The following is a 22839-nucleotide window of genomic DNA, read 5'->3' as shown; positions in this document are numbered from 1 at the left end:
AGGGGTCATCAGAAAGAAAGTGAGAGAAATAGAGACCGTGAATTGGATGCAAAGAATGGAAACGAAAAGGACAATGGAGATTTACAAGAATGAGAAGAAAGAAATTAGAAGGGAAAATCTGTACGATAACACAAAGGGCAGTGCCTTGCTATTTGAGGCTCGAGCCGGTTGCCTAAGGACGAAAACATATCGGAACAAATATTCGGAAATAGATGAGACATGTGTATGCTGCAGTAAAGATCCAGAGACCACTCAGCACATCCTAATGGAATGCGACGGGATCCACCCAGCGAGAACCGTAGGTAACGTGCAACTCCCAGAAGCGCTTGGGTTTAAAGTGGAAGGAAACATAAACAGATCAGCCGTAGAGATCAGCAAGAGACGATTAGAGTACTGGTGGAAAAAAAGCAGGGAAAAGATGGATACGACCTGATCTCTTAAAATCATAGGCAGCGGTACAAGGTAAAATTTTGAAAAAGAATATTAATGAGAGGTATACAAAAATGCTAGATAAAGAACATGTATAGTATACCTGATTAAATCAAGCAGGCTAGGTGACTATTTGTCACCGCCCCGTTTCAAAGGGGATGCCAATAAATCATCATCATCAGCAGCAGCGGGACGAGGAGGTACCGCTCCGTTGCTTGACGACGCACGTGACGTCATCGCCAGGCAGAGGAGTTCTCTGCGTACACCCGCTGATTACCTTCAGCCTCAACAGCTTCGTTGTTAGCAAATACCTTAGGATGTCCGACAACCGCAAGGAGCGCGCTTGTTCCTTGAAACCTAGGTAGCCTACATGAAACGCTGTTTTGCATGTCCGCTCCTATTCAAACCGAAACTAACACTCGCCTTCAGGGGGTTCTCAGCCCTCTGCGTCTCGGTTTTATACGTTTTCTGCTCTGACTTTCTCCAAGTTTTCAACTTTCAACCATCGCACTGGCTCAGTCGCGGCGTTTGATCTTAAGAAAACCGTAATACTGACTCGGGGTATCCGCAAAGCTCTTGCAGTTTCATTTTCTCATTAACCAATGAATTCGAGCACTGGCTTGTGACGACCAACCCTATGACCTACTCATTAGTGGAAGCATCTGCCAGTCTTTGAGTGGCGGACATTCGAATGGCGCCCTTTCGCGTGTGACGTCACTGCCGCGCCGCGCGCGCGCTCGCTCACTACTTAAAGGCAACCTTGGCGCTCTCGGCCGACCTGCCCTGCTCGAGTTTTTGAAGGGGGAGTCTGCAAGTTTATAGAACAGTATATGCGGAATGTTCCGGGGCAGCAACTCCTGCGAAATATTGAGCGGAGTCACCGTCGTCAACGCACTTACTGTGGATTGCTCCTAGCGTCGTCTGCTGGTCTTCAGTATGTATGTGTGCGAGTATGGCACTTGTTTCTTATCCTTGCAGTTTTGTTGTCCCGGTGCACTCATAATGATACTTCGGCCCTTTTTTTAGACCATTAACAGCAGCATTTGGCCTTCAGATACTGCGTCTGCGCTCTTATACTGTGTTTGTCAGCGCGTGCTCCGTGTACGGTCGCCCGGTTTGTTGGCCACAGCATTCCAATTTTGTTGCTGCCCAGAGAATTAGGCATATGATGAAAGACGTTTGATGCCATTCTCAGGAGACTAGGTGGTCGCTGCGGTGCGTTGATGCATGCTCTGCTTTAGAAGCATTGATGCAAAATTTCGTCTGAAACGTCTTATAGTATGGCGGACAAAATTTCTAGGCGATACAAAGATACGTAGTTTTGTGCTGAGGTGCTGACCTTTGCAAGGTAATTTTAATTGAACAGGATTACTTCCACCATGACACAGCTTGCCCCCACGTCTTAGTCGGCTCAGCGTTACCCTTTCTTTCTTTAAAGAAATAAATTAAATAATGGGATTTTACGTGCCAAAACCACGATCTTAGTATGAGGCACGCCGTAGTGGGGGAAAGCCTCCGGAAATTTGGACCACTAGGGGTTCTTTAACGTACACCTAAATCTAAATACATGGGTGTTCTCGCATATCGTCCCCACATAAATGCGGCCGCCGTGGCCGGGATTCGATCCCGCGACCTCGTGTTCAGCAGCCCAACACCATAGCCACTGAGCAACCACCGGCGGATCCTTTCTTTCTTTCTTTTCTCCTGCCATGTGTAGCGAGCACATTGCGCGGGTGAGGATCGTCCAGCGATGAGAATTAGTGCTATAAAAACAGGTGACTACCTTAGCTTAGATCACCGTTTTCAATATACTTTGTTGTGTAAAAGCGTCCTACGTGTTTAAAACTAAAACAAGGAAATTGAGAAGTACAGGTTTGCAGGTACTTGACCGAAGCTGCTGCGATAAACACACTAGAAAGAAAGAAAAAGTGGGGGTGGACTGGGGTTCAGAGGTGTCCCTGCGTTTTCTTTTTTTTTTATAACAATATTTGCTTATTCTTACGCTGATCAAGTGATGTTTTCCTAGTGGTCCTCGGTAGTGCGAAAGTGCGTTGAACAGAAATAGTCCAATGCTAACAATATTTTTCGATCATAAAGTGGTAATGAGATTTACTTGCATGAAAATAGTGTGAAGCATGCTTGAGATTTGCGAAACGTGATAGAGCGTAGTGCAACTAATCTAGATAAACCGATTGTCAATGAACGAATTAGGCTTTTCTGGTCAGAAAGAGGTTTTATACGTGCTGCACCAAGTGAAAAGAATTATGAGCCAAATTTAAAATTTGTATTCACCCACAATGCCACTTAGGCGAGGCGAAATTTTGCGCATGAGCCCTCCGATCGTGCTTCATTTCCAAAGCTGCGCTGACTCATTTTCTCGCAAGGCGCGATGTTTTATGACTGAGTCACGAGATCGTTTCCTTGTCCGCGAGGGCTGTGGTTATATGAAACGTTTTTATTTAAAGAACGGAATTCTACGATCTTACCTGCCAAAACAACCATATGATTTTGAGACACGCCGTAGTGGAGGACGCCGGATTCATTCTGACTCCATGAGGTTTTTTAACGTGCAGTGAAATTTAAGTATCCGCGAACGCTTCCGCATTTCTCCCCCATCGAAATGTGGCCACCGCATCAGGGGTCGATTGAGCGACCTCGACCTTAGCAGCGCCACGCCCTAGCCGTTGGGTTACCACATCGAGTGGTGATATGGAAGAGACATTAAATATACAACGTTTGTTGTCTTCCTAATGCTGCCATTTATAGAGCCAAAACTAGACAAAGTACAGAGAGTAACTGGAGAGCGCCGTGCTACGCGTGACGCAGTCATGGCGCGAGAAAACGCATAGAAATTAAGCTATTCTAGCCGGAGCGTAGCACACGACAAAGGCGGGTCCCCCAAATGACGTCGCCGAAGCGCCGTTCGCAGCGCCGCCATCGGTCGCGCACGAGGCTAATAAAGTTGCACAAAGTTTTAATAAAGACGCATACTTCCTTGGCGAGTTGCCCCCACTTCTTCGCTTCGGGTATGCGTGTTTCTAGCCTTTCTCGTGGGCCGATCCCAGATATATGCAGTCTAAACGTAAGTGCCACTTGGTTCACTCGTTATGGGCCACACGGCATGGGTCACTGGGTATGCGACAAACATAATCATGTTCATAGCTGATGACAGATTTTCTGGGGCGGCACTTAAATTTCTAGTGGACGTTGATCAAGTGTTCTCGCTCCAGCGGGGTTCTCAGAATAAATTGTGCAGTTCTTACACCCCGTTCTCACCCCAAACTCGCTTAGGAAGACTTTACCTTTTGTCGACGTCCCCTACAGGTTGCACTACCTTCCAGTGTTCTTGGGTCGCACCATGTACCACGACGCTACACAGGCCGTCTGTTCGAGCCGTCGAACATTGCTCTGACCGTTTTTTCGTGCCTCTAGGCCCATTCGTACGTCTTCGCACCTGTCATTGACTTGGTGCCTGCGGCGTGCGGTACGGTGGATTTCTGCTATCAACGTGGGATTTCCTTGACGGCAGGCAGCATTCTGTGCACCTTTTCGGCGCAGATATGAGCAGCCGTTGGAGTTGACGCCCGGGAAACTGGGTGTGGCTTCACATCACGGACTGGGCCCCTTCAAGCCTACAAAAGGACACGGCAAAGGATCCCACCCTGCAGTCCGGTGGAACATCGAACACAGCTCTGACCTTTTTTTTTTTTGCCTCTAGGTAAAGAGAAATTTAAGATATGACCGAGGTTAATTCTATGATCCACTGGGCTGCACATTAGGTGGCTGTTTTGTGGTTAGTGTGTGTTAACAATGTCGAGAAAACAATGCGCGTCGTGTACCAAACTGCTTGAAAAGAATGCCCAATGCATTCTGTGTAAACAATGTAAAAGTTGGTATCATGCCGGGAAGTGCTCGGGAATTGCTAAAGAAAACATGAAGGGTATGACAGAAACGTAAATCGCTAGCTGGGAGTGTAAAAGTTGTGTGGCATTGAAACAAGACAACCAGTCATTGTAATATGAAAGCAGCGATCAAGATCAACATAAGCTTTCAGTTGAAAAAAACTCGGATGGGTCAACGTTGCTAAACGAACAGATTACCACCATGAACCAAATGCTTGCCACAGTTTTAGGACGCCTGGAAGGCCTTGAAAAGAAAGTAGATCGTCAGTGTGCAACAACAAAGGCAATAGAAAAGCCAATGCAAATGCCGGCTTCGATATATGATAAACTTGTGGATAAGACGCGGAATCAGGGAATGAGAATAGAAAAGTTGAAAGAAACAGAAGAGCTGGCCAAAAAACTGTCTTCTAAGGACGCTGAAATTTCACAGCTAAAGGAAAGTCTAGATAGCGTTGAATAGCATTCCGGGCGAAAGAACATTCAAATACATGGAATACCAGAAAGCTCAGAACAAGATTTGCACCAAATACTTACGGACTTGAATGAAAGGCTCGCATTACAGGCACCCGCAAAACAATCACTCGAATCAATCAACAGCATCAAAGCTGCAAAAGATAAAATTCCGCCAATCATTGTCAGGTTCACTGACCAAGCCACTCGAGACCTTCGGCTATCCAAGGGAACTTCCTGGATGATAAGATTTTCATAAATGAAAACTTGACACGAAATAAAAAAAAGTTATTTTGGCAATGTCGAAGCCTTGCAAACCTGTACAACTGCAAGTTTGTCTGGACGCGGAACGGTAAAATCTTTGCTAGAAATGTGGAAGGTGCTTCAGTGATTAAAGTTGCTACAGAGAATGATTTGGAAAAGATAGTTTAGTGGCTGCTTTTGAGTCATTCGCTGAATGGGACAAAAACATCTAGAATGCAATTACTGAAGACGGACTTAGCCAAGAAATCGGCATGCTGCACATAAACACACGAAGCATAAGAAAACAATGGGATCAGTTATGTGTTTACTTGTCGCGAAATGGGGTTACTGACCGTGATCTTTTTAACAGAAGTAAATCTTGATGCAACCAGACAGACTTGCTATGACTTGGACGTTTATCAAAAATACGCGTTATGCCGAAAGAACAAACGAGGTGGAGGACTGTTCATCTTTGTTAAAGACGCATGGATGTGCTCTAGCATTGATGTTAATTTTCAAAATTCCGAGGTTATAACGCTATCTTTTAACAAAAGACAAGTTACATGCATATTGTGTGGCACTTACAGGCCACCAAGCAAGGATACGGATAAGTTTTTGAATGAATTGAGCCCTTTCCTGCAACAGAATATGAATGAAAAACAGTTACTGTTGATTAAGGACCTCAATATCGATATTCTGCAAGAAGCAGATCAGCAGTTGCTGATTACCTGAATTTATTAGCGGAATATGTACTCATGAACGTAATAAACGCCTACAGCAGGGAAGAGTACTTGGGACGCAGAATCACGAAAACACGCATTGACCACATTGTATTTAGGCTAGCAAAGCAATCATGTAGGTCAGGCGTGATCAATCTAAAACTAGCAGAACCTACCAGCGCCTCCGACAACGCTACTACTGGCGAGGAATGTATAACTACGTTCAGAAGTTCGTTCGCTCATGTCCGATTGCCAGCGCCGGAAATCTTCACCCCAGCTCTCGCCAGCTGGTTTGCAGCCTCTACCCTGCCCTAACCGGCCGTTCGGCCGCGTTGGAATCGATCTGTATGGACCACTTCCTTTGACATCTGCTGGTAACAGCTGGGCCATTGTTGCAGTCGATCACCTCACACGATACGCCGAAACGGCCGCCCTTCCGGCAGCAACATCGCGCGACGTTGCCACATTCCTGCTTCGCTGATTCATTCTGTGGCATGGTCCACCTGAAGAACTGCTCAGCGATCGCGGACGCGTCTTCCTGTCGGAGGTAGTTGAAGCCGTCCTCAAAGAGTGCCACGTTGTTCATCGCACAACTACGGCGTACCACCCTCAAACGAATGGCCTCACGGAACGCTTCAACCGTACGCTCGGTGATATGCTTTCATTGTACGTCGCCTCCGACCACATGAACTCGGACGCCATCCTACCTTTCGTAACCTACGCGTATAACACCGCTACGCAGACCATCACTGGGTTTTTACCCTATTTCTTACTGTATGGTCGGCACCCTTCGCTCACCATCGACGCTATTCTGCCGTATCGGCCGGATGCATCCGAGTTCGTGCCTATCTCTGCCACGGTCAGACATGCAGAAGAGTGCCGCGACCTCGCTCGGGCATTCACTACCGAAGATCAAGAGCGCCAGAGGAGCACTCGCGGTGACGCCACTTTCACGGTCACCTTCGAACCGGGAGCGCTCGTGTGGCTCTCAGTCCATTTCACTGCCCCTGGCCTCTCATCAAAACTGGTTCCGAAGTATGAAGGCCCTTATCGTGTCATCGAACGCGCATCTCCTGTGAACTATGTAATAGAACCAGTAGAGCCATCTTCAGACATGCGCCGCCGTGGACGAGACATTGTCCATGTCGACCGTCTAAAGCCTTACTACGACCAGCTCATCGTGACGAACTGTTAGGTCGCCGGACGGCTCCCTTATCGCTCCCGGGGGCGATTGTAGCGAAGAAGAGACGCTATTGGGTTCAGCGCTACTGGATAAAAACGCTAGTGGGTCGAGCGCTCTTGATCGTCAACGGCTCTCGTGCTTGAAAGCTGTTAATGCGCTGACCGTTGACGTTGCGCTGCTCCAAGCTCTGCCGAATGGCAACATTTCTACTCGTCCGGCCTCTCTTTCTCTAGGTCTCATCGCCGCTCCCCCTTTCTCTCGTCGCTCGCCCTGATAGTTTGGCCGTTGGCTCCGGTTTCGCCTATAGAGTTACGCGAGGTGAGACATTAAAAGTGTTTTGTTTGCGCACCGATTTTACAGCGTCAGCTGTTATGGGCTCATTCCAATAGACGTTTCGGGTCACGATGATGCCGCCGCCGGCTCCCGCCGCGTAACCGCTATCGCCGGAAACGCGAAAAAAGTACCCCATTCCCGCCAGGATCTAACCCGCGCCCGCTGCGTGGGAGCCCGATACTCTACCACTGAGCCACGCAAGCGCTTGCTATGGGGCCACAGGAAAACAGCCTTAATGCAAGCACGCAGGGGGAGACGACTCGAGTCTCCGCCAGTACGGTGGCGCCATCTAGGTAAGATGCCTGGAAACGCAGTGTCCTCAGGCACAGACGACGATATGCCATTCAGACGAGGCACGCAATCAACATGCTGCCTAGCTGCCGAGCCTCCGCCAGTGTGGTGGTGCCATCTACTAAGGTGCCTGCAAACGCGGCGCGCCCGACATGTAAGTTGACGTTGTAAGGCTTGATCGGGCTCAGCAGACTGCTGTGCAGAGAGCATTACAAGCCTCAGCTCGCCGTCGACGCCGGGCGGACTGTTCAGAACGTTCTCGTCAAAACGAGGCGAACAGACTGCCGCGAAGACCCTGTTGTGCGTGGTGCCCAAATTGGAGCTACTCTTGAATCGCTCCAACAGCTTACGCTGTGACTGTGCTGCGTGCGCCGCGCAGGCCTGTGACTTTTTTTACGGTAGTTAAGGCTTGTTTAGTGTGTGCCGTCCTGGAAGCGATGATTCAACACTGTGAAACAGGCAGAAGCAGATTATTTGTGTGCTTTTTCGGCAGAGTAAATGTGCACTCGTTTTGCCACTTTGGTATTGACACCTGTATTGATCGCGACCATGAAATCCGATCCGGACCGGCACCGATCGCGATCAGAAGTCTGCGTGTGACACCGGTATAGGTCGCGATCAAGAAATGCGATCCGGACCGGAACCGATCGCATCAAAAGTGTACGTGTGACGCCAGTATTAATCGCGATCAACAAATGTGATCCGGACTGGCACCGATCGCGATCAGGAGTGCAGGTGTGACACCGGTATAATTGATCGCGATCACGAAATCCCATCCGGACCGGCCCCGATCACGATCAAGAAATCCGATCCGACCGCACCGATCGCGATAAGAAGTGTACGCCTGACACCAGTATATTTGATCGCGACCAAGAAATCCGATCCGGACCGGCACCGATGCGATCAGGAGTGTACGTATATGACACGGGTATAATTGATCGCGATCAAGAAATGTGATCCGGACCGGCACCGATGCGATCGGAAGTCTACGTGTGGCACGTACACTTCTGCAGGTGTGCTGGCCAAGAACCAGCACACGTGCACTTCTCAATTTTTTTTTACTTTTAAACACGTATGATGCTTTTACGGAACAAAGTATATTGAAAATGGTTATCTAAGCTAAGGTAGTCACCGGTTTTTATAACACTAATTCTCATCGCTGGACAAACCTCGCCCGTGAAATGTGCTGGCTCCACATGGCAGGAACAAAGACAGAAAGGATTACGCTGAGCCGACTAAGATGCAGGGGCAAGTTGTGTCACGATGAAAGTAATCAAGTTTAATTAAAATTGCCTTGCGAAGGTCAGCACGGCAGCACAAGAAGACTACGTAACTTTGTATCGCATACTAAGTTTGTCCGCCCTTCTATAAGACATCTGAGACCGCATTTTGCATCAATGCTTCTAAAGCAGAGCATGCATCAAAGTAGCGCAGAGAGCACCTAGTTTCCTGATAACTGCATTAAACGTCTTTCGGGACATGCTTAACGCGCTGGGCTGCAACGAAACTGGAATTTGAAATGTCTGTGACCAACAAACCGGGCTACCGAACACGCAGACCGTGCTGACAGACAAGACAAACATAGTATTACAGCGCAAAAAAAAGTATCTGAAGGTCAAATGCTGCCGTTCATCGTGAAAAAGACGGCCGACGTATCATTATGAGTTCACCACGACAACAGAACCGCAATGATAAGAAACCAGCGCCATACTCGCACATCTACATACTGAAGACTATAGCAGACGATGCTAGGAGCAATCCACAGTAAGTGCGTTGGCGACGGCTGCTCCACTCGACATTTCGCAGGAATTAGTGTCCTGGAACATTCCGTATATACGGTTCTACAAACCTGCCGACTCACATTTTATGAACTCGAGCAGGGCAGATCGGCCGAGAGCGCTAAGTTGTCTTCACGTAGCGAGCGCGTGCGCGGTGCCGCAGTGGAGTCCCCCTATGACGTCACACTCAAGGGGGCGCCACCCAGAGATCCTGTCTTTGGTAGGGTTGGTCGTCAGAAGCCGCCCCGAAGCCCGAACATTCTCCTCCCCCCCCCCCCTATATCACGACTAGGTGAACTTGAGAATTGGCAACCCTACTTAGATGTCGTCCAGCAAGCTCGCGACAGCGGCTCTATATTGAATGATATTTATGATATTGACCCTGCCTGCTTTTTAATACTTTATAAAAGAACGTTAGATTAAAAGGAACATGCCGAAAGAGATGGACATATCAAAAGTACTCTCACTTTTTGTGATTTATCGGCTAATAAAAAATGTAACTGCAAGAGCCTTGCGGATGCCTTGAGTCAGTATTACGGTTTTCCTAATTGAGATCCAAACGCCGCTACTGCGTCAGTGCCGCGATACGGGCTAAATGCCCGTTGAACAGTTTGTTTTGCTTAGTCATAATTGGAAGAGCTTGGAAATCAGTCAATGAAATTGGGAGCAAATAAGAGCAGGAAACGCATAAAATCGGGACGCAGATCACTGAGGGGTTAAAGCGGGCTTTCGCCACTAAAACCGCGGCTATGTCAGCGGGTATACCAAGGTAGATATACCTGGTAGCGAAGCTTCCATAGAAGCCCATACGTTCAAAACATGGCGGTTCATCGGCGGTTCATGGGGCTTAGCGCCATCTGTGTGAGGAGGGCAACACTTCCGGCGGAAAAAAATAATGTGACGTCATATCCGTTAAAAACAGAAGTGACGTCATTTTGTTCTCAAAGGCGCGAAATTTGTTTTCGGAGGCCTGCCACTACAGCTGTATATTCAAATGCCCCGCCATACAACTTGATGGGCGTTGCGAGCTTTCAGCGCGGAAAGCGATGCAGGAAAAGGTCAGCCGTACGGGTACAGTGTACTAGAATTGGGCAGTGGAACGACCGCGCTCCTTGGGCGACTATCGCGGCGGCGAAAGTAGCGGCGGCGCTGTGATCGGCGACTACGGGGACGCGCGCATCGAAGCCTACGCGGCATGTGGACTCGAAAGGCAACTTCTTTCATTCAGTCGCACCCAGGACACGCCGGTTAAGTGAAATGAAATCTTCTAGTGTTTGAAATTTACTCTTTCTCTACATTAGCCAAAACCGCGATGCGAAGATGCTTTCTTGTACCGATTGGAAATGACGGTGCATGCCGTGCGTAGTGTTTACTGGTATGAGTAGATGAGACGAAATAAATAAAAAACTGCAACAGATAATGATTACCTTCAAAGTTTTATTGCACACTGCCGTGGTATGAGGATGCCAAGAATTCACATACTATTAGAATGCACAACACAAATGTACCAGGTCAAGAAAATGCAGAAGTCATTAACATACACAAATGTACAATGATTTAGAAACACATTAAAAGGTTTTCCATGGTATGACAAAATTGAGAACCTAATACAGAAATGCACAATAGAAATAAACATGTTTAGCAATGCCATGGTTAAATAACGCAAAAATGTCTTCACACGAAAAGCACTAGAGCTATCCTTAAAGGAAAACTGAGACATCCACCCAAATGTAGCAATTTGCTACAATGGAAACCCAACCGGGTTCCTCGAAAGAAAGCCTCGCAGTTGAAGAAAAATTCGTCCTGGTCCGGGACTCGAACCCGGGACCACCGCCTTTCCGGGGCAGCCGCTCTACCATCTGAGCTAACCAGGCGGCTAGCAGATGGCAGGGCGAAGTCGAATTTGTCGACAACTCGAAGCAAAGGCAAGTGTATGACGTAATAGTTCAGCGGAAATCCACTATCTGCTAGCCGCCTGGTTAGCTCAGATGGTAGAGCAGCTGCCCGGAAAGGCGGTTGCTTCGAGTTGTCGACAAAGGCGGAAACAAGGCGGGCCTGGCTGGAGCGGCGGCACGGCGTGAGCGAACGGCGAGGCGAGATTCTTGGGAGCGTAAATGGAGGATTTTGACACGACGAATGCAGCCCAACCCCCAGGAGCTGCATGGTCTAGTTTTCCGTCCGGGAGGGTCCATAATTGGTCGGCGACGAATAGCAGCGTGGCTGGGACGGCAGGGAGCGACGGCGCTCAAGGGACGGCGAGCGAGCAAGACGACTGTCATTTACGGATACGTCGGAGGTAGATGGCATACGGCGAGACGAGTAGCGGCGAGGGTCGGCATATGGGCGACGAGACGGGGGAAGGTATCTTGAATACGGCAATGTCCAGGAGGTGCGGCAGTGGTGAGCGACGGGGCCAATGCGGTGGCAACGGAAGCAAATGGGCTTGTCGTCCGGACTCAAAAGTTCTCCAATCTGTAGGGTTCCGGTATCTGGCCGAGGAATACAGTCGCTGCGAGGCATAGCTGTCGGCACCAGTCGGGCGTCAGGTCGGGAGACGGAGCAGGCAGCAGGAAAACTGAGGTTGGCAAATTCCTGCCGCACAACTGCCTGAATGAGGGAGATTGCTGGGGCTGGTCGGTCAATGGTGGGGTCAAGTGGGCGTGGTTGGAATGGGGCAGGACTTGCAGCCTCAAGCTCGCGGGGAACAATACGTGTGACGGTCTCATTGGAGGGGGTGAAGCGGTAAGGGCGACGCAGGATGACGTCGCAGCCGTGTTAGGGAGCCGGGAGAACTGTGGAATGACGCGGCGGCTTTTGGCGAGCTCAAAGCGGCGGCATCCCTTGACAATGACGTCGATGGTTGACACATTGTTGAATATTGCTACATGCGTGGGGTATTTGGTTGTTTGCACAAGGCGTGCGGGCGCCATCACTCGAGAAAAGAAGAGGAAGAAGGAGCTGTGCTCGCGCTGGGAATCTAACCGGTCAAGGCTGCAACCACTGTTATAAATACAACCTGTAAATAGTTGGTAGTCTTACTGACTCGTCCTTCGCGTAACATTCTGGTGGAGGTGGAACGTTCCCCGTCCTCGCCACGAAGCTCCGAAGCGGCCGCACCGTCTTCTTCTCAGCCATGGCTTCCGATGGAAACACCTCGTCGCCACCTACACCTGCGGCGCCAACCACAACGTACGTTACGGTTCCTAGTCTCCGTGATCCTGGGACATTCTCCGCCCAAAATGGCGTTGACGTCGACGACTGGCTCAGCATGTATGAGCGTGCTAGCCGAAGCCACCACTGGCACCCTACCATCATGCTTGCCAATGTGACTATTTATCTGGACGGGACACCGCTTGTCTGGTTTCGCACCCATGAGGTTGAGATATCCAGCTGGGACACTTTCAGAGAGAAGCTTCGCGACCTATTTGGCAACCCGTCAGGTCGCCAACAGGCTGCGCGTAAAAGCTTGCTTCCCGTGTCCAGTCGTCGACAGAATCGTATGTCTCCTACATACAGGAAGTGCTCGCGCTTTGCCGGAAAGTCGACGAGCACATGACCGAGGTTGACAAGGTGGGCCATATCCTAAAAGGCATCGCGGACGACGCCTTCAATTTGCTCGTCTATAACGACGTTTCTACTGTCGAAGCCATCGTCAAAGAATGCCGCCGCTTCGAGGTAGCCAAAAGCCGCCGCGTCGTCCCGCAGTTTTCCCGGCTCCCAAACACCCCTGCCACGTCCTCTTGCTCCGCTCTTCCAGCCACACGACCATTTCAAGAGAACGTCACGCGTATCGTTCGCCGTGAGATTGAAGCGGCGAGTCCGGCCCCTCTTCATCCTCGACCCCTCGACGGTACCTTTGACCCAGCGGCCCCTACTATTTCCGTTATACAAGCGGTTGTGCGGCAAGAAATTGCAAAGCTTGGCATCCCTACCGCCTGCTCTGTCTCCCGCCCTGATTCGGCGCCCATTCCTATGTCCACAACCTTTAATGACCAGTATTTCGCTCCCAGACCACGCAATCCTGCTGAATGGCGAACACCTGACGACAAACCGATCGGCTTCCGCTGCCACCGAGTTGGTCACGTATCCCGACACTGCCGCACCACCTGGATGCCGCCGTACGGGAGCTCCTTCCCTGCTCCTCGCCCATACGCCGACGCTCGCCGTTACTACCCCCTCGCCGTCTGTACCGTACTTCTGATGCCCCTGACAGCCGCTCCTCCGGGCGATCGCCGTCGCCTCAACGCCGTCGCTCCCCGTCGCCCCAACCTCGCCGCTTTTCCTCGCCAAACCGCCGGACGGAAAACTAGGCCATGCAGCTCTTGGAGGTAGTGCTGCATCACGTTCGTCCAGTCCAAATCCTCCGTTGACGCTCCTCACGAACACGAACCTAATTGAAGTAGACGTAGATGATGTCCCGTTGACGGCGTTGAATGATACTGGAGCCCAAGTGTCCATAATGAGCGTTAACCTATGTCGTCGCCTCAAAAAAGTTCTTAAGCCTGCCGTCACTCGAGCCGTACGCGTCGCCAATGGCGCCACTGTTGCCGTTTGTGGTATGTGCACTGCTCGCGTAGGAATTGCTGGCAGCCAAGTTCCAGTACTGTTCTTACGTGCTGACCAGTTGCCCTCATGACCTAATCTTCGGGCTCGATTTTCTGACGACGCATTCTGCCCTCATCGACTGTTCCACCGGTACGCTGTGCCTCGAGCTTCCTCTTCTTTCCGACGTTCGCCCCGAACAACCGCACAGCCTATGCACTACAGCGTTTGTTCGGGTACCTCCAAAAGCCCTAACCTTCGTCGAATTGGCCTCAACGGCAACCGTGCCTGATAGCGACTATGTTGTCGCCCCTCTTCGTGATGTCCTCCTGGCACGCAACATCTCTGTGCCACGCTCCGTATACCCTTGCCGCTAATCGGATGTGTCTCCCCGCTGTCAATTTTGGCTTGACGAAGCAAGTGTTGCCTGAAGGCATAGCGGTGGCCACGCTCCGGTCAGTGCTTTTGCAGCCGACGTGTCTCCGGATCCTCCTGATTACAACGCAGGTTTCCTTGAACCTGGACGGCCCATTACGTCCCATGGTCGCTCCGGACCTCGCCCCTGGCCAAGCAGCCGCCCTATATCGCCTTTTGCTTTCCTACCGCGACATATTTCACACTGACAATCGCCCACTTGGTCAGACGTCCCTTGTTAAGCATCGGATAAACACTGCTGATGCTGTTCCCATTCATCGCCAACCATATAGCATGTCCACGGCAGAGCAGCAAGTTATTCAGCAGGAAGTCAACAAGATGCTCGCCAAAGGCATTGTTGAGCCCTCTTCGAGCCCTTGGGCGTCGCCGGTCGTGCTCGATAGCGAGGCCCAAGGCCCTCTTCGAGCCCTTGGGCGTCGCCGGTCGTGCTCGTCAAAAAGAAAGATGGCACGTGGCGTTTCTGTGTTGATTACCGCCACCTAAACCGAATCACTAAGAAGGACGTTTACCCGTTACCACGAATTGACGACGCTCTTGATTGTCTTCACGGTGCCAAATACTTTTCGTCCATTGACCTTCGACCTGGTTTTTGGCAGATTTCCGTTGATGAGCAAGACCAAGAAAAGACCGCTTTCGTCACTCCAGATGGCCTCTACCACTTTAAGGTTATGCCGTTTGGTTTATGCAATGCCCCCGCCACGTTCGAACGGATGATGGACTCTCTGCTTCAAGGTTTCAAATGGTCAACTTGCCTTTGTTACCTCGACGACGTCCTTGTGTTTTCTCCTACGTTTGAGACGCACCTTGAGCGCGTCGCAGCTATCCTTGACGTCTTCTGCAAGGCTGGTCTCCAATTAAACTCATCGAAGTGCCACTTCGGGCGCCGACAGATTACACTGCTCGGCCATCTCGTCGATGCTTCCGGAGTACAACCCGACCCGGAGAAGGTTCGAGCAGTAACAGCTTTTCCTGTACCTCAGTCTGTCAAAGACGTCCGGAGTTTTGTGGGGCTCTGCTCTAATTTCAGACGGTTTGTGAAAGATTTCGCAGCAATCGCTCTACCACTCACTGAACTTCTGAAGAAAGACGTGCCTGTTACGTGGGGTTCCCCTCAGACTGCCGCATTTTCACGCCTTATCACGATTCTGACCAATCCACCAATCTTGGCCCGCTTTGACCCGTCCGCACCTACAGAGGTCCGAACCGATGCCAGTGGTTATGCGATCGGCGCAGTCTTAGCGCAACGGCAACACGGACATGACCGCGTTATAGCCTACGCTAGCCGGCTCCTGACAACTGCAGAGCGCAACTATTCGATTACCGAGCGCGAATGTCTTGCTCTCGTCTGGGCTGTTTCAAAGTTCCGCCCATATTTATATGGTAAGCCCTTCTCAGTAATCAGAGACCATCATGCGCTGTGTTGGCTTTCGTCGCTCAAGGATCCTACTGGCAGGCTCGGTCGTTGGGCTCTGCGACTACAAGAATATCCCTACACAGTGACGTACAAGTCGGGACGCCAACACCAGGACGCAGATTGCCTCTCTCGCTACCCAGTCCAAGACCCGACCTCTACGTCTGAACCTCACACCGACGCCTGCGTTCTCTGTTTTTCCACAGGTCCATGTCGCCGACGAGCAGCGCCGTAACCCGTCCTTGCGTATCATCATTGACCGCCTGGAATCGTCACTTGCCGACAGCTCCCTTTGCTTATTCACACTTCAAGATGCCGTACTCTACCGCCACAACGTTCACCCCGACTGCCCAGCATTACTCCTTGTGATCCCTACACACCTTCGCTCGGCTGTTCTCCACGAACTTCACGACCTCCCCACTGCCGGTCACCTCGGTGTGTCACGTACCTGCGACCGGATCCGCCGACGCTTCTGTAGGAGGGACGTGACGGCGGCTGTACGAGCCGTGCCGTCGTCCCTGGTCAGAAAGGCGAAGGCGGCGAGCCGAGCGACGGGGCTGCGACGACCAGCGAGGCTGGCTTTCAGAACGACACTGCGCGTGCCGAGCTTGCGCCTCGAGCACGCGCTGCGCTTCTTTATTTTTCTCTTTCTTTGATAGCCGGCGCCAAGGCACCGGCTGAGAGCGCCGAATAAAGCACTCCGCGCTGCGGCGTCGGTGGGCGCTACAGGGCCCCCCGCCCAGACGGAACGTCGAAATGGCGAGCCAGTTGAGTCCTGATTGAAAAGTGTCCGTGGCCAGTCCGAGTCGTCAACGTGAAGGCATCGGGTCGCCACCACCACTCAGGCGGGCGGCACTGGGTGCTCCTCAACGGGCGAGGGACTCGCGGAACGGACGCTGTTGGCAGGAGCGCGTCTACTCGCTGATTTGACGGACGCCACATGTCTCTTGAAGAATGAGGAAGGGAGAGGCTTGTAAGGCGAAGGGTGCGTCGACGGTGCCAGCGCACGCTTTGCCGGAGGCGTATCACAGACCGCACCTTTGCATAACGTGTAGGATGCGTGCACGAGCAATGGAGTCGAAGCCCTGGACAGGCCACGACGGGTGCCTTGCAGGTAGACGCGGCGCAACCTGTCGGGAGGCGAACACGATCTGGCAGAGCTAACGATGGGGTGCATCGCGAGTAAGCCACGGGCTGGCCAGGCAAAAGGGGGTCAAGGTCCGCAGGAATGTCCGGTGGTTCCATCGGTCCAACGCAAACGCCGGAAGCGGGTCGAAGCCGTGAGACGCTCAGCGACGAGGCGCGAACGTCCGTCGAGGCAGCACAGGTGAAGACCCGGGTGGGCTGGGTAGGTGGAATAACCTGTACCAACTGCGCTGAAGACTGCGCTGAAGACTGCGCTGACCGCTGGAGATATGGACCGTTCGATGTCGGGTATCGCAGAAGGTCGTCACCCGGTTCCGCAGTGGTGGTAGCCGGCAGAGTCGGAGGCAGTGGGATCGGCGCGGTACCGAGCTCGCGCGCCGCCTCGGAGACCGGCTCAGCAGACCGCGTGGAAGGGTCGGGTGCCGTTGTTGCAGGAGCGATGGCGTTGGAGACAGACCCGATGGCGTGGGGCACGGTAGCCGGCGTTGGGTCGGCAATGTCTCCACTGTCGCCTGCCACCGTTGGGGGCGAGAAAGGCGATGACGTGACTGGTGTCATGGTCGTGACGATACCCTCGGCGACAACATTGTGCGCGTACTCGCACGAAAGAGATCCCTGGAGAGAGCCGGAGGCCGGGGACTGTGCGGTAGCGCATCGGGTGGTCGCCGAGACGGTATCGGGGCAAGTCGAGGAAGGAAGGCTTGCCTGGTGGTGGCTTCCGGGCACAGGTTGAGATGCGGGTAGCGCTGGCAGTGGGAACGCAGGCAGCGATTCGCGCACTGTGCGGTCAGCCACAGGAACAGGGTGGTAGGCAGCGCCGAAGAAGTCGAGCACGCGCTGCCGCAGTTCGTCGTATGGGCGCGGGACAGGCGATGGAGCGCCGAGGTGGAGCTGGAGAGCAAGCGGCAGGACGTGCAGGAGAACCGCGTGCTTGAACTCCTGGATCCAGATGTGGTTAAGCTCCAGAGCCGCCTCGAACTGAGCGAACCATGCGCCGACGTAGCTGGACGAGAACGGCGGCAGTGGTGGGTCGAACTGCGGCTCCAGCCAGTGAGCCATGGCAGCGTCTCGCTCGGTGGAACGCGCGTTTTCCCGGGTCACCAATGTAGGAGGGACGTGACGGCGGCTGTACGAGCTGTGCCGTCGTCCCTGGTCAGAAGGGCGAAGGCGGCGAGCCGAGCGACGGGGCTGCGACGACCAGCGTGGCTGGCTTTCAGAACGACACTGCGCGTGCCGAGCTTGCGCCTCAAGCACGCGCTGCGCTTCTTTATTTTTCTCTTTCTTTGATAGCCGGCGCCAAGGCACCGGCTGAGAGCGCCGAATAAAGCGCTCCGCGCTGCGGCGTCGGTGGGCGCTACACTTCTTTTGGCCAGGGCTTGCTCACTCCGTTCGAAGATACGTAGCTGCGTGTGAGAAATGCCAGCGACGCAAGACACCGTCAACGCTCCCTGCTGGGTACCTTCAACAAATTGACATTCCCGCGGAACCATTCTTTCGGGTTAGTTTAGATTTATTTGGTCATTTTCCTCTTTCTACCTCTGGGAACAGGTGGATCGCTGTGGCCACCGATTACGCCACGCGCTACGCCATCACCCGAGCGCTCCCTACAAGCTGCGCCACAAATGTTGCCGATTTTCTTCTACGTGACGTGATTTTATTACATGGTACTCCGCGACAACTTCTCACATACCGTGGCCGGACATTCCTATCAAAAGTTATCGCGGACATCCTGCAGTCCTGTGCCACGAGGCACAAGCTATCCACGTCATACCATCCGCAAACAAATGGCCTCACGGAGCGTCTCAATCGCACTCTCACAGACATGCTCGCGAAGTATGTGTCTTCCGATCACACTGACTGGGACCTCGCTCTACCGTTTGTCACCTTTGCGTATAATTCCTCGCGCCAGGACACAGCCGGTTATTCCGCATTATTTCTTCTGTTCGGCCGAGAACCAGCACTGCCCCTCGACACAAACCTCCTTGTTCACGCAGCACCCACCAGTGAATATGCACTTGATGCCGTCGCCCGCGCTGCCCACGCAAGGGAAATTGCCCGTGACCGCCTTCTGCACTCCCAAGAGAGTCAAAGGCGGTTGTACGACCAGCGACACCGCGACGTGCACTTCCCGCCTGGTTCTTTGGTGCTTCTATGGTCTCCGTCGCGTCAGGTCGGCCTGTCAGAAAAACTGCTGTCTCGTTACACAGGCCCCTACCGAGCTTCGTTCCGTGACTCCCGTCACCTACGAGATAGCCTCTGACGCCCCATCTGCTTCCCAGTCCAGTGATATCGTGCACGTTACACGACTGAAGCAGTATCACCCTCCCAGTGATGACATTTAGACGCTCCGGGACGTCGCTTCTGCCGCCAGGAGATTATGCTACACGCGTGTGGTATTTGGTTGTTTGAACGAGGCGCGCGGGCGCCATCACTCGAGAAAAGAAGAGGAAGAAGGAGCTGTGCTCGCGCTGTGAATCTAACCGGTCAGCGCTGCAACCACTGTTGTAAATACAACCTGTAAATAGTTGGTAGTCTTACTGACTCGTCCTTCGCGTGAAAATATCAACAAGTTGAACGCGATCCCTTTGAGAACTTGGCTTTACTTGTCAACTTCGACCATGTTCTCGTCGACTTTCCGGCAAAGAGCGAGCACGTCTGGTATGTACGAGACATACGATTTAGTGGAAGACTGTACTCGTGTAGCAGGCTCTTTTCTTGCAGCCAGCTGCCGACAGGTCGGATTTCCAAAAAGGTCGCGGAGCTTCTCCTTGAAAGCGTCCCAGCTAGAGATCTCCTCCTCGTGTGTCCGGAACCATACACGAGGTCTTCCGCCCAAGTAGAAGAGGAAATTCGCTAGCATTATAGTAGGGTCCCAGTGGTTGTTTCCGCTAACACGCTAATACATGCCGACCCAGTCATCAACGTCGACATTATCTTGGCCGGAGAATATGCCAGTATCGCGGGGAGTGGCAACCGTGACGTACGTTGTGGTTGGAATAGAAGCAGACGAGGTGTCACGGGGAGCCATGGTGGAAAGCTGGACGGTGCGGCCTCTTCGGAGCTCCGTGGCGAGGACGGGGAACGGCACGCTCCACCAAAATCTTACGCGAACGAAGGATTAAGTACTGGAGACTATTTACAAAGTATATTTACAAAGGATAGCTGCAGCGCTGGCCACTTGAGCCGACACCTCGATGATGATGATGATGATGATGATGAAACTTTATCATGGCTCGCACCCACTGAGGGGGATAGGCCAAGAATCGGGCGGCAGTAGGTAGCTAAAAAATTCTTTTTGACAATGAGATACGCAAAATAAAAGAAGGCAAAAACAAAAACAAAGAAAATTTTGCATAACTAGAGTAGTGTGCCAACGAGCAGTCAGACTAACTGAAGGGTGAAAATGTAGTTATTATCAAGGTCAGAAAAGAAATACAATGTTACTAACGAATTTGGAGAAACAAATTTCAGTGAAATGAATACTGATCTGATAGGTAGAATAAAGTTACAATAATTAACAGGGTAATCGTCTTGTTTCTGTTAAAAATTGAAACACTGCGCAACAAACGTCTGTGTGACAATAGCTGAGGGTGGAGGCCCCAAATGATAATAATACTGGGGCGCTATAACGTAAAATGATTCCAAACTGTTTTGATTCCAAATCCACGAGCGCCGCTCGCTGATTGGCTCATATTTCCGAGGCCGCGCCCACCTCGCCGGTGCGTCAAGCGACGTCACGAAACCGCAAAAACTGACACGTCATAGTGACGTTTACGCACTACTTATGCTAAATTATGCCGATCAAAACAGGAAACATCGCGGAATCACCGGCGAGTGACCCGTTCCGTTTGGAATCAAAAATGGCGGCGTTCTTGCTGCTGCTGGCGGCGGCGGCTCGTCAGCTCGGGCGGAGGCGCGGAAGGAGGGAGGCCGAGGACGCGTTTGACATGCCAGACGACGTGTTTCGGCAGCACTTTCGTCTGAGGAAGGAAACTGTGCGGTGGCTGTGCGACGAAGTGGCGGAGGAGCTCGGAGGCGTGCGATCAACAGCGCTGTCGGTGGAGCGACAAGTGTTGTGCGCGTTGCGTTTCTTCGCGACGGGCAGCTTTCAGGGGTCCGTTGGGAGCGAGGAGACGATTGGCGTGACGCAGCCTGCGGTCAGCAAGTGCGTGCGACGCGTGGCGGAGGCAATCGTCCACGCCGGGACTCGGAACAAGTGGGTCCACTTCCCGAGGACGTCGGAGGAAAAGGCGGCCGTGAAAGAAGGGTTCCTTCGACGCGGCGGCATTCCCGGCGTCATCGGCTGCGTGGACGGCAGCCTTATTGCCATCATCGCACCGAAGGGCGACAACAAGGCGGCATACATGTGCCGCAAAGGCTTCTATGCCCTTAACAGCATGTTCGTAAGTATCGTCATGTTTGTCTAATTTGCCTTTCATAGCAACGCGTGGCTGATGCTGTGCACGCTTTCGTCAGATTTGCGACGCAGGCATGCGGATTCTGGCCGTCGACGCTCTGCGACCGGGGTCGGATCACGACGCACACATATGGAGAACGACGTGGTTGCGTCGTCGTTTCCAGGAGGGACACATTGCCAAGGCCGGCGAGCACCTCCTCGGTGAGCAGAGGGGAAAATTCATACAGTTGCCTAGCAGCAGACAATAAAGTGTACTCCCGCCGTAAGAGTATATGTTGGAAGCCCTAACCGTTTATATTATAGTGGCGTGTTAAGTATAGGTTACATAGGCGGGCTGGTAAATTTTTTTGAGTATCTGCTTGCAGCAAAATGACATTTAACTGCTGTATTGCAAGCTAATGTAAATTAGTGTACATTACGAAACAAAGAACGTTTGTCTTGCCCCATTATTTTTTACACTGACATTAATTCGAGAATACAGACAACTCGGCCAAACAGCCACCTTGCTGGATGCTAATAATATGAAGTTTACTATTTACCACCAGCTATTGTTATCTGTGCTGATCACAGCAGCATCAAGTGCTCAGCCTGTACATTATTTTATTACAGCCTCTGTGTAGTAGGTGTATGTAACATGACTCATGCTTCACTAGCTCAACCATGCGCATTTGATTTGATACCATTTTTATGCTCGTGCAGGTGACAGCGGCTACCCCCTGGAACCATGGCTCCTGACTCCGGTCCCAGGCCATCCTCCCACTCACACTGCAGAAGGCAGGTACAACACTGCACACGCTTCCATGCGGTCCGTAGTGGAACGCTGCATTGGACTTCTGAAGAGCCGCTTCCGCTGCCTTCAGAGGTACCGTGCCCTCCACTATGAACCAGACCGCGCAGCAAACATCGTTGCAGCGTGTGCAGTGTTGCACAATTTGTGTCTTGATGAAGGTGACAGTGCGTTTGATGAGGTTGATGATGATGACAGCAGCAACAGCAGCAGTGACGATGCAAACGGTGGCCCCCTCCCACTTGTAGTTCCCCGAGTGAGGGCAGCACGCATAATGTACCTGAAAGGATGTGCTGCCCGTGACAATGTAATTACATTATTCGGAACCACACGACAGCAGCACCAGCACTACCTGCGAAGGGTGCGAAGGCGGCTGCGTCGGCAGCAGCACCGACAGCAGCAGTAAACGTGCCTGCAGTGTCAGGCACATATGCCTAATAAAGAGAAGGAACCAACGTGAAGGCGTATTGGCATGAGTGGATAGCGTGGTGTTTTTTTATAGCATCTGCTAAATTACCACCATTGCTTTCACATAGCGTGTACCAATGAGCTGTCACAACTGGAGATTATTGCATCATTCCACTGTGACACTACTTAGTAGCTGTGGATAGACAACGTTGTGGTCATTAGCAGAATGTCGTAGCCACTTCTCTGGGCAGCAGGAGTTTGCTAGTTGAATTGCTGTTGCTGCTGTTGCTACTGTCGTCTTGATGCATTTATCTACTGGCATCACCGCCACTGTCACCGCCGTCTGCACTGTGCATGGGAGGATA

The 22839-nt window shown here is 52.0% G+C and overlaps 1 protein-coding gene across 1 annotated transcript; it reads left to right on the top strand.

The window, feature by feature from the left end:
* Nucleotides 1-20483: 20483 nt before the first annotated feature.
* Nucleotides 20484-22483, top strand: LOC119465279 (putative nuclease HARBI1). Its single transcript, XM_037726077.2, has 3 exons — nt 20484-21265; nt 21339-21480; nt 21979-22483. The coding sequence occupies exons 1-3, from the start codon at nt 20657-20659 to the stop codon at nt 22470-22472; spliced, it is 1245 nt and encodes a 414-aa protein (XP_037582005.1). The 5' UTR covers nt 20484-20656; the 3' UTR covers nt 22473-22483.
* Nucleotides 22484-22839: the final 356 nt, after the last annotated feature.

This window comes from Dermacentor silvarum, chromosome 9 (genome assembly GCF_013339745.2).
Source record: "Dermacentor silvarum isolate Dsil-2018 chromosome 9, BIME_Dsil_1.4, whole genome shotgun sequence".
NCBI classification, from domain to species: domain Eukaryota; kingdom Metazoa; phylum Arthropoda; class Arachnida; order Ixodida; family Ixodidae; genus Dermacentor; species Dermacentor silvarum.
The sequence above is the reverse complement of the archived record's forward strand: the minus strand, read 5'-3'. Positions and strand labels throughout refer to the sequence as shown.